At 46.8% G+C, this 17,008-nt stretch overlaps 1 protein-coding gene across 7 annotated transcripts in view; it reads right to left on the reverse strand.

The window, feature by feature from the left end:
• The window catches only part of LOC147432087 (enolase (DUF1399)), a 60,599-nt gene that overhangs the window by 31,596 nt on the left and 11,995 nt on the right, over nucleotides 1–17,008 (reverse strand). For 3 of the 7 annotated variants that reach the window (XM_086492097.1, XM_086492099.1, XM_086492100.1), the window contains exons 2-8: nucleotides 16,045–16,156; nucleotides 15,649–15,918; nucleotides 15,397–15,543; nucleotides 15,005–15,316; nucleotides 14,092–14,651; nucleotides 12,806–12,930; nucleotides 12,553–12,716 (exon numbers count right to left, since the gene is read on the reverse strand). In XM_086492097.1, the coding sequence (XP_086348223.1) occupies nucleotides 12,553–12,716; nucleotides 12,806–12,930; nucleotides 14,092–14,651; nucleotides 15,005–15,316; nucleotides 15,397–15,543; nucleotides 15,649–15,918; nucleotides 16,045–16,156 (1,690 nt within the window). Of the gene's footprint in view, nucleotides 1–12,552; nucleotides 12,717–12,805; nucleotides 12,931–14,091; nucleotides 14,652–15,004; nucleotides 15,317–15,396; nucleotides 15,555–15,648; nucleotides 15,919–16,044; nucleotides 16,157–16,853; nucleotides 16,998–17,008 lie in introns of those variants that run through there. The other 4 variants (XM_086492098.1, XM_086492101.1, XM_086492103.1 and 1 more) reach the window with 4 other exon arrangements.

Here is a 17,008-nt window from a genome sequence, read left to right on the forward strand (position 1 = left end):
AAAAAGAGGGTCTCAAACAAAATAAAACAAAACCCCATTGGAAAGAAACCAACAACCAAGGTTAGCAGTTGCCACATCTTTGTGACATAGTTAACAGTTGCCACGTCCCCGTGACATACCCCCCCCTTGAAATCGCAAACGTCCTCGATTGCATACCATAAATACACGCCACTGATGATCTTGTGCTATTAACACTCTTTTATCATCGCATGTATCCGCAAGAAAGGTCATAACATATAGATACAAATGACTTAATGAGGCCTTCATACTTTTGTCATTTCCATCTATTACACTGAATTCATATGTACATTTGATGTACTAGCTCTATCATTACCCCTCCTTTGCAGACGTTCAGTTGGGGCATAAGTAGGCTGTAACCCAAAGGCTTCAAGGTAAAGCTGCAATACATTTGGTGACTCTGACAATTCATGCTCTTCCATCCACTTTGCATCCATAGGTGGATAGTTCTTGAACTTCACCAAATAGCGTCTTGCAACTTGTCCTTTAACTTTTCTGTCCTTATGTGCCAAAACTTGCTCAGGTACCAGGATCTCATCAAGTTCCTCAACTTCTGGCTGATCCTCATCTCGCATATCATCTGGCATATCTTCTGGCACATCACCCACGAAGGGTCTTAGAAGACTCACGTGAAACGCATTATGAATCTTCCGCGCATCAGGCAATTTCAGCCTGTAAGCCACATCGCTGATCTTGTCAAGCACTTGAAAAGGCCCATAGTAACGCATGCTGACCTTAGGAAATAGCCGTTCCTTGCCCTTCATCTTCTTTAACCTTGCCTTTTCGAACCTTAACAGAACCCAATCACCAGGTGATAACAGCAATTCACGACAGTGACGATCAGCAGCCTTTTTCTGCTTTGTCTGAGTCTTCTCCAAGGCAACTTTAATCTTCTTATACATCTCATCCATGTTCTCAACATATCGATCTGCCTCAAAGATCTTGTCCTTTGTATGCAAAATGGGAGGAACCTTTTTGCCGCCTTCAACAATCTCAAAAGGTGCTTTGCCAGTAGACGAATGCACCGTATTATTGTACGCATACTCAAGCATAGGCAAATACTGTTCCCACTTGCCCTTATTATCTGACACATGGCATTTCAGCAGATCTAAGACAGTAGAATTAGCCTCTTCTGACTGTCCATCAGTTTGTGAATGAAACGAAGACGAGAACCTGAGCATAGTGCCCATGTTCTCAAACAATCCTCTCCAGAACAAACTGGTCATGCGAGGATCACGATCACTGATAATCGATTGTGGCATACCATGGTACTTAAACACATTGTACATGAACAAGCGTGCCATCTGATCAAATTTTATCTTCTTCCTGACAGGGATAAAATGGGCTTGCTTGCTAAACCTGCAGATAATGGTCCATATACCATCACTCCATGTTGACGTACTTGGAAGATCAAAGATAAAGTCCATAGCAATGCTTTCCCATGGCCTATCCGGAATCGGCAGTGGTTGTAACAACCCTAGTGCCTTTTGCCGATCAAACTTGACCTTTTGGCAAACTATGCATGCTCGCACAAAGGCATCCACATCTCTCCTCAAGGTAGGCCAATAGAAGAATGTCTCTACCGCTTTAACTGTTGCATCAATGCCACGATGCCCTGCATACGGTGGGACATGACTCTCTTCCATGACCTTATGTCGCAATGGCCTAGTGACACAAAGTCTGCCATGCATCATCATAAAACCATCTCTGAAGAGATAGTGCTCGTGATGTTGCCCCTCTTGTAACTGTTCAAATATCCTTGCAAAATCTTCATCAGCAGTATATTGTTCCTTCATAAGGAATTAACACGGCTGAAATTTGTGGCTTTCTTGATAACGCATCAGCCACAACATTCTTCTTGCCTTCCACATGCATAATTTGGAAGTGGAACATGGAAAGAATGTTTGCCCATCGCATATGCTTTTCGGATAACTTTGACTGTGTCAAGAAGTATCGCAGGGTCTGATGATCTATTTGGACAACAAAATTAGCACCTAAGAGGTAGTGCTTCCAGCTAGAAAGCGCATGAATCACGGCCAAGAGCTCTTTCTCATAGACTTGCATAGTCCTCTCTGGCCCTTGCAAAATTCGGCTTTCATAAGCTACTACCCGTCCATCTTGCATTAGCACTGCTCCGATGCTACTGCCACACGCGTCACACTGGACAACAAATGACTTCCTGAGATCTGGCAAAACAATAACTGGATCTAAAGTCAACTTTTCCTTTAAGAGACTAAAAGCTGAAATCTCTTTTTGGGTCCATCTGAAAGTGACCTCTTTCTTTTGCAATGCGTGAAGAGGCGATGCTATCTCTGCAAAATTTCTGATAAACCTTCTATAGTAGGAACACAATCCCAAGAAGCTTTTGACATCGTGCACAGTCTTCAAGTCTGGCCATGTCTTGATAGCTTCGACCTTTGTGGGATCCATTCTAACACCATCCTTTGAGACTATGTGGCCAAGAAAGTGGATCTCTTCGAGGAAGAATTCACTTTTCTTAGGATTGACAAGTAAGACTGCGCAGCTCTTCGAACACAATGGTCAAGTGACGCCTATGCTCCTCTTCATTCTTCGAATACACTATCATGTCATCGAAGAACGTCCCAACAAACTGTTGATGCGAGCGGAAAATCCGGTCCATCATTCTGTTGAACGTGGCAGGGACATTTGTTAGCCCAAACGGCATCACTAGAAACTCATAAAGACCAAATGTCGTTCTAAACACAGTCTTGTGTACATCCTCTGGCCTTATACGAATCTGACGGTACCCACTCTTAAGGTCTATCCTGCTGAAAATTGTAGCACCCTCTAAACGATCTAGAATATCATCAATTCTAGGAATAGGGAACCTATTCTTGATGGTATTCTTATTCAACGCACGGTAATCAATACACATGCGCCATGAGCCATCCTTCTTCTGCACTAGGAGCACTGGGGAGCAAAAGGGTGAAGAACTAGGCTGAATCAGCCCCTTCTCTAATAACTCCTCAACCTGGCCCATAATCTCTTTCTGCTGCGCCGCACTAACCCTGAAGGGAGGTCTATTTGGTGGGCTACACCCTGGCACCAAATCTATCCGATGGTCCTCAGGTCTCTCTGGCGGCAATTGCGATGGTAATGAATCAGAAAAACAGTCACTAAACTTTTGCAAAAATGCTGACCTTTCTTTATCTAACACAGATAAATTTGACTGATCACTATCTGAGACATCACATGCAAAAATCAAGTACACAGAAAGATGATTCTTTATTACAGAAGTGATAGCAGAAGCAGATACAATAGGGACTGACTCTCCTTTAAGCTTTACATCCAAGATGTGAGTTTTGCCCCTATGCTGTACAGTGACCTTTTTGTTGTAGGCATCCAAGACTCCATGCACTCGGAACATCCACGGGATCCCCAACAAGGCGTCACAACCTTCCAACGGCATGATGTAAAACTCTTCAGTGTCCACATACGACTGAATATGCAGACGCAGTTTTCCAATGATGGGAGTAACACACTTTGAGTGGCCAGGACATGCCAACCCTGCCTCTGCTGTGTACCCCATCTCTTCAGCTCTGATGCCCAGCTTCATAGCTAACTCTGGTGAGATAAAGTTGGCTTTGGCACTTGGATCAAAGAAGATGAGTGCCGTCTGATCCCTAACTTTACCCCATGCCCTGCATAACTCACTGGCATCTGTGCTGGGCCTGTCACCCACCATGTCTGGCACTAAACCTGCCGTGGGTTTTGGCTTCTTGCCTTTCTGGTCTTCTTTATCCTCTGAGTCAGCTGGCCTTTTCCTTTGTGGACAATTGATAGAAAAGTGACCAGGCTGCTCGCATATAAAGCATTTGTTCTCAGCCATTAGGACCTTCTTTTCCTCGAGCGACTTGCGCACAAAAGGCTTCATTTTCTGTTTCTTTGCCTGCGCTCCAGAAGTCCCGGCTGAATCCTTGTCTTTGGTGGAATTTTCTGACCCCTGTGACGCATCAGGAACCGTTTTCACAAAGGGCTTCTTCGCTGAATTTTTCTTTTGCTGCCCTCCTTGGTCACTGCTCGGAAATCCACTGTCCTCTCCTTTCAACAAGGCAAAGACCAGTGTTCGCAACTTCCATGAGCTGAGTAAGGGTAGCCACTCTGTTCTTTGTACAGTAATCGTGAAGCCCTTTAGGCAACCCACAACAGTACTTCTCTATCTGCTCTGTCAATGGCACAAATCTGTAGGAGGTTACTGAGAGTAACGCTTTACAAAACCTCCTATTGTACTCCAGCAAGCTCTTGCACGAAGCTGAAGTAAGCTGGTGCCAATCTGTCATGACGTCAGCTTCAAATTCATTTGATAGCCAAGCAGATGCAAACATTTGCTTGAAGTAAACCAAAGTGGCGGGTGCCTGCCCTTGCATTAACAACGTCGTCCACCATGTAAGCGCATTGTCCTTTAAGAAAGTCCTGACTTTCGAGGCCTCTGTAAAATTCCCTCCCGCATAAGCTGTATCAAACTGCTGGAGGAAGGTGAGGGCCTTTGTCTTATCCTCGAAACCACTGAAGGTACTGAACTTTACTGCTGCACCACCTTCTTTGTAAGCCTTCGGCTTCTCTAGTGTCTCCAAGTTGTCATACGGAATGGTCTGCAACATGGACACTGTAGTAGGCATGATCGGCACGTGTTGGCCATTCACATTTTGCGTCAGAGGTGCGATATCTGGCTGCTGTCCAGAAAAACCAGCCATGCCAAAATGACCCTGTGGCACCCCAAACTGGCCCTAGTTGCAGTGGAAACCTTGTTGCATGCCGATACTACCATACATGGGGTTTGGCATGATGCCTTGCATACCCCCGAACACTGTTCTTGGCATGTACGGCTGACTTCCAGGCGCATAACCAGCCATACTTTGGAACATTGATCCACCCCCGAAATACCCAGGATGTACCGTGGGCGGTGGAAAAACTGAGTGCATATCCTGGTATCCAGCTCCCTGTCCATTCAAGACAGCATGCTAGCTCTGAAAGGTGGCGGGCTGAACTGGCATAACTTGTGGAATAGGCGTTCTAGCCACCTGATCAAGAACGGGAGGAACCTGCTTTGGAGCCCCCGACTCCGCAACATGCGAGTGTTCCCTTTCCTCCTGCGCCACATGAAGTACTTGGGCTTGAGCATCAACAAGCTCCATACACGGCGTAGGTTGCCTATTTTGCTGTTGCACTGGTGGCGCTTGCAAGAACTCCATAAACCTCAGATTCTGCACCAGCTGCGAAAAGACATTCACCGCGGCAACTAGCTGAGTCTTGAACGCATCATCCTCAAGTTGCCCAATCATAAAGCCCTGTACTACTGGAGGGACATTCACGTTGACAGGAGGTACAGACTGACGTGGCCGTGAGCCCTCGCCAATCTCAAAAACCATAGGAATCTCCTGCCTGTCCTTTGAAGAGGAATCCTCTTCCATAATTCCCTTCCCCTTGTCGGCCATAGTGTAATCCCCGCGTTCCTACACTCTGTGTCTTTACCCTAAACAATCCAGGCTCACTCTTTAAGGAAAAAGTGATTGATATCCCGGCAATGGAACCATGAAACCGGCCCGTAAGGCGGTAGGCGTTGACTTTCACTCGAAATTCTTTACTTTAAACACACACATAGAGCACTTTACAAAGGTAACCTGTAACGGGAATTAACACTTAATCACACACACCGCTCGGAAGCTAGAATGCTCCGAGCAGACGCCGATAACCTGTAGGCCCCAAAATTGGCGCCCCTTTCGGTATTTCTTTATTCTTTAGGAGGGTGAAGTACAAAGAAGAGTCCTGGGAATCCTTTGACCGTATCCCACTAGATACCGCCTGTTTTGGCCAAATTTCGGCAGCATAACAACCCCAAAACTTGCGCCAAACCAATTACCCTGCTGGAAGTCGCTTCTACTGGCGTATACCCTCTAATTCCTGCCCAAAAACAGTAAATTCAGCACGCTATATTTGCTGGTTTTTGCCCTGTTTTCAGCCCCAAACAGTCCCCTAACTGTCCTCTGCCAGTGGGGCACGATTCCCAAAGGTTCTAGCGTCCATATGGCTGAAAAACGGTAAAATTACAGCGCATACACAGCACTGATTTTGCACCTGTATGGTGAGGTTATGACCCTCACCAGTGCCTGCTTTGAAGTAGCAGCTAGCTACCCCTGTTCCTGCTCAAGGAGGCTCTTGCCTCAGCACAAAAGCATGAACCCACACAGATGTACATCAGTCAAATGAGGAGCCCTCTTGTGGGGCATCACATAACTGCACGTAGGGGAGAGAGAGAGAGAGAGCAGTGTGTAGTGTGCAGGGCATCACTCCTAGCACCACACTGTACATGAGAGGGAAAGGAAGCACTCCATAGCTCTTAATCTGTGACAAAAGCTGAAATGAGGCCTCTCCCAGCTTAAAAATCAGCACCCATTTTTCCGCAAGGGGAAAGTCCATGAAAAATCGACACTTGGCGCATTTACAAGCATTTGCCCGTTTCGGGTTCGCCGCTTAAAAATATCCTGACCGGTTGCCCAGTTGACTTTGTGGCAGAGTTATAAAATGTTCCCCTAGTCATACCGGAGGTAATGACGCGAACACATTTCACGGCCCAAAATAGCAGTTCCCTAAATTTTAGGAGATGCTTCCGTTGGGCTCCCACTGGTCTTCTGACCATCTATCCTCATTGGGACAACATCCAAAAGTGCAATGTGGCCCAACTGTCGGATACTTTCTGTTGGTAGTCCCACCTTGACTTTACGCCTTAATTGAGTTCACTTCCTAGTATCCACCAACTTGCTAAGTGCAACGGGGGGACCTATATGATCTTGCTCAGAGCCTAGACATCCTCTTACCATACGAATTCCAGTGTCGACCACTACCCATCTGTGGGTGAAACTACCGTTCACATTGGCCATACAATGTCCGACCGTTCGCTACTTCAAAAAGAGGGTCTCAAACAAAATAAAACAAAACCCCATTGGAAAGAAATCAACAACCAAGGTTAGCAGTTGCCACATCTTTGTGACATAGTTAACAGTTTCCACGTCCCCGTGACACGCGCACAGGCACATCGCGCATGTGCATTGTAGGAATAATCCACATACACAGAAAGAGAGAGAGAGAAGAAAGAAAGAAAGAGAGATTTTTAACATCTATGTCAGGCCGAAATCGGCCTATGAGACAAATCAAATGTACATGGTGTGTATGTCATCCGTCTATCGGAAAGACAAATGAAACAAAATTGATACAAAATTGAACTGAATGTAGGTAGTGGAGTATCTGAGGAGGGATGGAGCTCTATCTCTAGGGGTATATGCATGTCTGTATGCTCAAGGTAGTACAATCATGAGAATGCATCAAGCTATCTAGCTCCATCCTGTACTAATGGGGGGATGTAAGATGTGGTACATGGGTGGGTCTGGTGCCAAGGCTATCCGGATGAAAGCTGTCGGGTCGGCCCTCATCTGAGCCACTCGCTCCTCAGTGGCACGGCGCTCCCGAGCTCGAATCTCCTCGATCTGTCGGTGGTGGGAGCTCGCGCCCCTGTAGCCTGTGACTCGTGGTCGTCGTCTAGCTCGGTTCACCTCCGCCTGTGGGAGTGTCACTCCCCTCTGAGCGTCTGGTGAGAGGGGGGCGGAAATCCTCTGAAAGAAGTCTGTGAGCTGCGACTGTCTCCCCTCTGTCTGTGTAGCTGTGTGTGGCTGTAGTAGTGTGTCCCGATGGCTCTGTATCTCTAGTAAGAAACGTCCGAGCTGTCTCTGATCTCGAGATTCCATGATCTCTCGAAGAGTGGGCTGTCCTCTAAATAGGGCCTCATACCTGCCTCTGATCTCAGTGTATGCTCTGCATCTACATACAAAGTGCTCCTCACTCTCCACCTCCTCTGTGCAGGCTCTGCAGATTCGCTCCTCCCAGGGAACACCAGTATGTCTCCCGATCTCAATCTCTAACCTGTGTGAAGCCACTCTTAGCTGACCAATCGCCACCCGTGAGCTATGTGGCATATATGTGTCCATGTAGCGTGGTCTCTGTATGAACCCCCCAGACAATATGGTGAGAAACTGGTCTCTGTAATCTGACATCCTCGTCCCCAAGCTAGGTGCCTCCCAGACTCTCCTAGTGTATAGCTGCCACAGATCCTGTCTCAATACCAAGTTCCTCTCACTGCGAGAGAGGTGAACATATGGTGAGTGGGGGTCGTACTGGAATGGTGGTAGGCTCTCCATGTCAAGACTGTGTCCCTCAAACCATGCTCTGACCTGTGAGTACCATGCTCTCTCATGCCCATTCTCTGATAGCTGTATAGCTGCCTCAAATGCTCTACGGGTAAGTCTGTCAGGAGGTAGCTCTCTCATCCTCTGGATGAAGCAAACTGTTTGGAATAGTGCCTCTACAACCATAGGTGGTGTGGCGAGCTCGGCTCTAATAATGTCATGTGGCACTGTCTTCTTGCTGCGGAGCAAGCGTGAGATCATATATACCTGTGGTCTCTCAAGCTGTGTCCACTGGTCAGCTGTCAATCCTGGTGCCCATACTGCCGCCGAGTACATCAAGGCCGGGGTGACTAAGGTGTCGAAAAGCCACCCCTTCGTGCGGGGCTCCTGAAAATGTGCCTGGTGGCATCTCCGCTCTAGCATGGCCAGAGCTGCATATCCTCGGGTGAGCCTGTCAACAGCAGCCTGCCTCATAGTGAAGGGTCCTGGTAGGCTGGTAAATGTGATGCCAAGGTAGACATAGGAGGTGACTACATCAACCTGTCCTCCTGCTGCTGTGAAGGTGGCGGCGCTCCTCACTGCACTGGATGTATGAAAGATCATAACCTTGGTTTTGCCAAGGTTCACAGTCAACCCCCTGTGTGTGCTGAATTCGTCCAAGGCCTCAAGATGGCGTTGCAAGCCCTCGGGTGACTCTGAAATCAACACAATATCATCAGTATATAACATGATGTGGACCGGAGTACCTGCCAAGTCGCTCCCCTCTCCCCCTGCTCGCAGTATGTAGTCGGAGATCTCGTCGATGTATAGCCCAAAGAGTGTCGGGGAGAGTGGGCATCCTTGCTTAACACCAATGGTGCTAGCAATGGTCTCTGAAAAACCGCCTGGGCAACGAACCCGACCCGTCACCCTCTCATAGAGAGCATGTATGGCCCAAATCATCTCTGTTGGTACCCCAATGCTGTGAAGGCGCTGGAAGAGTCTCTCGCGTGGGACTGTGTCAAAGGCCTTGCGGAAGTCCACAAAGCAACAGTAAAGCCTCTTCTTCCGCGCCTTTGCCCCATCAATGAGGCAGCGCAGAACGAAGATGTGGTCAATGGTGGAGAAAGCTCGTCTGAAACCTGCCTGGCCTGGAGCTCGTAAACCCTCGATCTCTGCGTTTCAGCTGAGCTGTGCCTCAAGTACTGCTCCATATAGCTTGGCCATCGTGTGGCCAATCATGATAGTCCTGTAGTTCCCTGGGTCCAGGGTGTCGCCAGATTTGTGGATAGGCACTATGGTGTGCTGTGTCCACTCCTCTGGGAAGCCCTCCCCTATAGCCCGGTTGAAGACATGTGCAATCAACGGGGCTATAGTGGAGGCCGCATAAATGATGTGCTCACTCTGTAATCCAGTATGGTCAGCTGATCGTCTGTGCTGCATGCGGCATATGGCCCTCTCTACCATCTCTGCTGTAAAGAAGGAGGAGCACGTGGGGCGTGGCTCGTGTGGTTGTGGGATAGGAGGCTGCCCTGGCACTTCATAAAGTCGCTCTGCATAATCATGCCATATCTGTGGATCCTCAATAGCTGTAGTCGGACGTGGCTCGCGCAGGGTGCGCCATGCCGTCGCGCTATCCATGCTCATGAATAGGCGGTATAGCTCAAGCTCCTGTGCCTCTTCGAATGCTCGCCGCTTTTGGCGTGTCAGCGTCTTCATATGCCGTCTGGCCTCTCTCTCTGTGATCTCTCCTAAGGCTCGCCGTGCACGGAGGCGTCGGTATAGCTCTCTGCACTCATCATCATACCAGCGGTTCTGAGGCATAGTCCCGGGGGGGGGAGTGCGTCCTGTGTGAGTGGTGTGTGGAAAAGAGCTAATAGCTGAAGTGTGGAGAACGGAAGAGATATGTGATGTGAGAACTGAGAGTGGTGTGGATGGGTGGAGGAGACATAGGCCATGTTCGACCTTGGCCAAGTAAATAGAGGCTAGCTCATGTGTGAAATGGATGGTGGTGTGTGGAGTGTGTGTTGTGGAGCTGTGTGGGATGGTATCTCCGGTGATGGAGAAAGAGAGGTATGTGTGGTCGGCTCCGATGGGTATGGGTGGAATGGTGAAGGATGTGATAAGGTGTGTAGCCTCCCTGGGTCCCAGAATATAGTCGACTGTACTCCCCCCTCCTTCTGCAACTCCATGTGGCATACAAGTCAGGCCCCCTGAGGTGGGCCACTGGACCATCCCGTTATAAATAACGAGACGGTGCTGGGAGCCAAGTCGAAGTAGATGTCGTCCGTAGGCTGTGACTGGAGCTCTGTCTGCTGTATCTCTCATAGTAGCCTCCTCATCTAGAGTGTGTAGTGCCTCTGGGTCCTCATGGTCATATGTCTCACACTGCTCACTACGCGTACGAGCATTGAAGTCTCCCATAAGGAAGACTTCACCTAGTGTGGAGTACTCCATAATCTCCTCCGTGAGGCATGCGTACGGTGACTCCTGCTCAATAGGGGCGAATCTGGAGCCTGTGGGAGCAAAGTAGCAAAGGGCAATGTAGACGATCCTGTCTCGTGAGAGCTCGAGGCGAATCCACATGTAGCGGGCCTGTGGGTCCCGGGCAACAATCTGTAGTCTGCTGTGAAGCCCCTGTCTAAAGAGTATGGCCACTCCTCCTGAGCCGCGAGTGGTGTGCTGGCGCATACATCCTCGATGTAGAGACTCCCACTGGAATCCATGTATCCGTGGTAACCCTCTCTCCGGGCTCTCGTGTGTCTCTGTAAGTAGAATGATGTCTCGACCTCTCATCACCTCCTCAAGTCTCTCTGGGTGTGTCCATAGGTCTCCATTGCAATTCCAAACCGTGACATGAATCTCCTCGTGTGTCCCACAGACCGCGAGTCCCTATGCGATGGTCTTGCCATCAATGATAACCCTACCATCTCGATATACTGCCTTCTTCCCTTCTTTGCGGGCTTGGTGGACTCGAGGCATGCACACGCGACGGTGATCTTGTTGCATCTTTGTGAGGTCATCATCAAGATAAATCGGGGGGCCTTCTATCCCTCTCAAGATGACCCTCTTTCGGAGGAAGGAAGTTCGAGACTCCTCGGAGGCGAATTGGAGGATGAGAGCTCTTTTCTTTGGATCTTTGCCGGCTCTCCAAACTTTGGAGAAAGGGATCTCTTCTTCCTTGTATCCCACTTTCTTGCATAAAGCTTTCCCATCGCTTTCGGGTGTAGACCCTTCTTCTTCTTTGATGCCGGTCACTCGCACATTGAGACGGCGAGCTTGTCGCATCTTCTCCTCTTCGATGGTTGTGTGTACGATGAGTACCTCATCTTTTTGGGCTTCCTCTCTTGCTACCTTCTTGATGTTCTTTTTGACCACTTCGACCCATCCTTCTTTGGTGGCCTCTAATTTGTCCTCAATGCTTGCGGTGAGGGCTTTGGTGATCTCCTCCTTGAGGGCTTCCTTAGCCTCCCCTTTAATCTCTCCTTCCTCGGGGGTGAGGGATGTGATGGAAGCATGAAGGAGATCGATTTGTGCCTTCATCTCTTCTTGCTCTTTCCTCCATCTCTCCCTCTCCTTCTCGTTCTCCCGTTCCCTTCTCTCCTTCTCCTCTTTGAGATTTTGGATTTCCGCTCTCATGTCCTCCTTCTCTTCGTTCCATAGCTTGATGAAGGTGGCTTTCTCCTCCTTCCATATCTCTCTCTCCATCCGCCATTCTTTCATGTCCTTCTCCAATTGTGCAAGCCTCTTGTTCGTGAGCATGAAGGACGTTGTCTTCGTTGTCGGTGTCGGCGTCTTGATGATGGGGGAAGACATGGTTGTCTTCGTAGCTACCCTCTCTTCATATTGTGAAGAAGAGGGGAGAAGGGGAAGAGAACACTCAGCGTGTGTGTATGTGTGTGTGTGTGTAGTGTGTGTGTGGGTATGTATCCGTATGTGTGTGTGTGTGTGTGAGAGAGAGAGAGAGAGATGGCTGCGGGTACGGCAATAAACAAGACGGTCAGAGAGCAGGGGGCAGCGGGCAGGGGATGGGGATGGGGTGGGTGTGTTCAGTGGATGGGCTGGTCGTCTTGGCGTGCAGGGAGCAGTGCACAGGGGGGGGGCAGCGCGCAGGAGGGAGCAGCGCACAGGGGTGGGGCAGCGCGCAGGGGAGGCAGCGCGCAGGGAGCAGCGCACAGGGGTGGGGCAGCGCGCAGGGGAGGCAGCGCGCAGGAGAGAAAAGGAGAGTGACAAGTGCAATGCGTACGTGACAGAGAGAGAGAGAGAGAGAGAGAGAGAGAGAGAGAGAGAGAGAGAGAGAGAGAGAGATGAAAATGGCCAGATCACAGTCCATTACAAATCTTGCATAGACACTTACCACACCCAGACGATTTCCTTTGAGTGAGAAACGCAAGTGTCGCTCCCATTCAAGGTTCTCTATTGGCATCTGAATTGTGAGTGTCTCTCCTGTGGAAAATGACCACTTCATTTTGTATTGCTCTCGCTCGTCATCTAAAGGTGTGGCAGTGGCAAGAACTTGCTCTGTACAGATATCATTACATATTTCAGAAACCAGAAAGGCCCTTTGTTTCCACATCCAAAATAAATGTATGCCTTAATGGACTACCAACCTGGAGCTATCCCTGTCGAACCAGATATATAATTCCATCCTCCTCCATGGATATGAATTATTCTTTCATTCCAGTCAACCCCAACCGGACCCTCTATTTTGCGTCTCCAAACGCCCGTAGCAAACCTGATTTTCCCAAAAATGATGTTTAACACTGAGACATTACCTTAAAAGATACATACACAATGTACTTGAAAAAAGCAGCTGAAATTTTATAATAAAGGCAAGAATCGGAAAATTCATGAGATGCTACACTTTCAACCAGTTGTCATACATATGCATTAGCAGACAAGCATGCAACACATACAAAGGTGATCATGCTTGCACAACTGCATTTTTTCCCATTTTCTGTTCTAGTTGCACATGTCAGGAAATTTTTTTCATCTAAGGTAATTGACTCCATAAATTTCAGTGCTGATGCGATTATCAATACAGGCTCGACTTAGCACGTAAAAAATCATTGATCTTCAAGCCAATCATTAGGTCCTGTTTGGTAGTCCTGATCATAATCAATACACTAGGGTGATTGATGCAGAATGGTTTTACGGTTGCCAAGTGAGAGCTCTTGACCTAACAACCTTATTGATGATGCATTTTAAGACACTAAGTTACAAATAATCTGTTAGAAAACCACAGTAGTAGAAAGATGTGCGCCTATTTTTGGACCAAGCCCTGTTGATTTTGGAATGAAGAAAAATGTGAAAGCTGATCACTTTACTAAAACCTTCGAATCTCAACAATTTTGATTATGCAACTTTCCATGTACTTAATAATTTGGAATAAATCAAATGATGCAGCAACAGAGCCACATGGTACTGATAACTCAAAGTGTATGCTGGTCATGATTACTGGGTATCAAGGTCGTTCAACTCCTTCAAAGAAGGCCAAACATTGAAGCTGTTTGGGAAAGCCTTGCAAGACTTGCATGCTCCACCAGCCTTCTTGAGATGCGAATGCTTTTTTCCGCATCGATCCTTATCGCTCTCTTATGTAAAGGTCCAAGATACTACTAAAGGAAGCTGACAACTGCTTCAAGCTCTTTTTTATGGCTAACGTTATCAAAACTCTTTACCAGTCCTAAATACTTGAGCATTCATGAGTTGTAATAGCAGCTTAATAAGAATTGTGTATGTGAAGCCATGCATGTATTTTTAGACACATGTAGATGTTCCCGAACTAGTCCAGAAGAATTTTTGAAGACAGAACAATGAATTATTCAAACTTCATAGGGGTTAACAAAGTATAATCTTCTTAACCCTATTGGACAACAAAGGACTGTGATCATACCGCATACGAATTATGAAACACTCTCTTCCAGCGTGATCCAGGACGGTTCGAGTAATCCAACGTCCCTCTTGTGGTTCGTTTTTGTTTAGTCTCAGCACCTTTTTTGAAATCATGGCACCAGTATTATCTGTGACTCGATCCAGCAATGCCTTAAGTAAATATGGCGCTTGAACTGGAGGTGTGATTGAAGTTAAAACAACCAATGTGTCTGAAACATGGCTTGATTTTTTCATTGTAAGAGACTTTGCACTTTCAAGGAGCGGCTCTTTCTCCAGCTCATTCCAACTTACGGTAACTTGGCCTAGCACCTTTTTAGAGAAGATAGGGGCTACAAGGCAAGCTGAGACATTGGCTATAAGATCTACCACAATGCCCTTTGTACTAGCCTCGCATTGCATAGACCATAGCTTATGCCATACTGTGTCATGTCTGTATTTTTCAACTGAAACATGATGTTTGAAATTCCTGCATGCATCCACCATTTGCATGCGCAAAAACAATTGATCTGCTCTCTTTTGTGACTGTTCCCTCCTTGCTGCACTTTTGATGTGGACACAAACCTATTGAACAGCAGTTACGTAGTCCACATGTTAGCTACAAGTAGTAGCAAAGGCAAGCACCATTTTGATTCACTAGCCTAGTTACAAATTTGACCTAGTAGCCTTACAAAGTAAGGTTATTTCTTAATATTAGTAGGTCACATAGATTCCTACACAAACATTCACGTCACTTCAAGAAGACAATCTAATGGTGTTATTCTAAAGAGGACAAGTGAATACTATATATCTCATCCACTGAAAGCAAAATAATCAGTCCTCAAATGAGCTAAATTTCTCCATATAGCAGATGAATAGACGAGAAGAAAGGTTACCAATTTTTCCAATATAAATTCATGAACAGAAAAATTATCTACCTCTAATACATATCTGGGTTGTAGAAATCCATGCCTAGCATTTAAATCAAAGCTTTGATGATGCCAGTTAATTGTTAAGGGAATCCTCTTCAGCAAGGGGTCCAAAGGCATAGTTTCATCAACATTGCTAACCTCAGACCAAACTGCACCTGCCCTCTCATATGGACGCCCAAAAAGGAGTTCCCATGTTCTTGATGTTTGCTCAAAATCTTGCCGTGTGGTGTTGCTTAGCTGCTGCTGAATGGCAGATTCATCATCACTTCGGTTTCCAAGAAACAATTGTGTATCATGTACATAACCTGCAGGAGCAGTCTGCATGGGCAAGGTTATATCAAGTAGCAAACAGCTGAAGCAAAATCTTTCTTATATGGAGATAACTCGTAAAAAATCACCTGATGACACTTCCACATAAGTTGTATGTCACAAGTGGGTATGCAAGCTGTTCTCCCTTCTACCCTTCGCAGCATGTGCAAAAAACAAATATATCTTTCTTTTGCAACAGTTAAAAACTTATCCTGTTGCAAGTATTGCTGAGACACCTAGAAACAATCTGAAATTGCATGATCAGAAACAACAAAGAAAAAATATAAAATTACAAAGTAAAAGATGTCTTCGGACACTAAAGTACACGTCTAAGTAGAAACCTGCTTATAGAATGCAATTTGGCTTGAAACAGATTCCATCAATTCTTTTTCTTCCACAGGGGAGGTCCTTGATAGTTGTGAAGCCTGACTTTTGCGATTGCTCTGACCATGTTTGGGTAACGGTTCCATTTCAAAAGGCTCACTTGAGTAGCTTTCATTCCAGAGTTCTCTGCTTCTTTGTAGTGCAGCATCCTGGCTTGACAGCTCCAAGAATATAGGGCCACCAATGAGTTCTCCATAATGTGTTTTGCAATAGCACAGATAAGATTTCTGCAGCAGTCACAAATACTAACATGACTGGCAGATGGATGGATACAGTACATGATTTAAGAGTCTGTGCTATAGAAATAAGCTAGCAGCAGGATTGGATTATTTTCTCAAATCCAAAAGACTGACCGGTCTCAAGCGATGGCACAGCCACACCCATTGTACATCCAGAGGTGGCATCAAAGTTGTCTCAGAATGTAAGCCGCTCTTTGCAACGAGTGGCATCCAGCAATTCAGATACCTGATTGCCACATAGAAAAGTTGGCATAGTTATGACAAGAACCAACTCAAAGGTTCAATCTGAAAATAGCAATGATGAATGCACATAAAAAGTTCAAATGGGATTTTTAATGGCTTTATGCCCTGTAAGACAGAGCGATGAAGACGGGAGCACGCCCAATGCACGATGTATGAAGGGTGGTAGTGGCTATTAAGTCCGGGGTCGGGACACGAAGATTCTTTCCCAAAAAGTTGTGCGCTCTGTGAAAAGGATCAGATCCTCCGTAGAAGAAGAATCTTTCTGCGCTCTGATACCATTGTAACAAACTTGGACACCCCAAGTCAAGATTCTACCACCACACGACAGGAATTCACTTCAAAACAGTTCACAGTTCACAATTGATTCGACACGGCCCGGCGGAGTTCCGTGCCTAGAGATATTGGCCCCAAAGACTGGCGCCCCTTTCGGTATTTCTTTTTGTATTAATCTGTTGCACAAATTACACGGGAGTGGTTGGGTCTCACTCTCAGACTCTGCGTCCAGATGCTCTACAGAGTGAGAGCCCAAACCACTCTTATAAAGGTTTACAAGGGATGCTAAAAGCAGAGCCCCAAAAGCATTCAAAAATAATCCATTCATCTTGCTTGATAAAGCAACTTAAAAGAAAGCAAGTTTTTGCGTAAGAATTTTCTTCAGCCATAGTGTAGAAAAAGCATACCCTTTTTGGCGTAGAAAAATCCATACAATTGCTGCCATGTGGCTGTCCGTACAGGCTGCCGCAATTTTCGGGGAGGTCGTACAACAGTGCCACGTCAGCATTTTCCGCCCGTCCACATTTTCCAGGTGTGTGTTTGTGTACTAGCTGCCACGTCA

The sequence above is a fragment of the Adiantum capillus-veneris genome, chromosome 20, assembly GCF_014529385.1.
Source record: "Adiantum capillus-veneris isolate H3 chromosome 20, ASM1452938v2, whole genome shotgun sequence".
NCBI lineage: Eukaryota > Viridiplantae > Streptophyta > Polypodiopsida > Polypodiales > Pteridaceae > Adiantum > Adiantum capillus-veneris.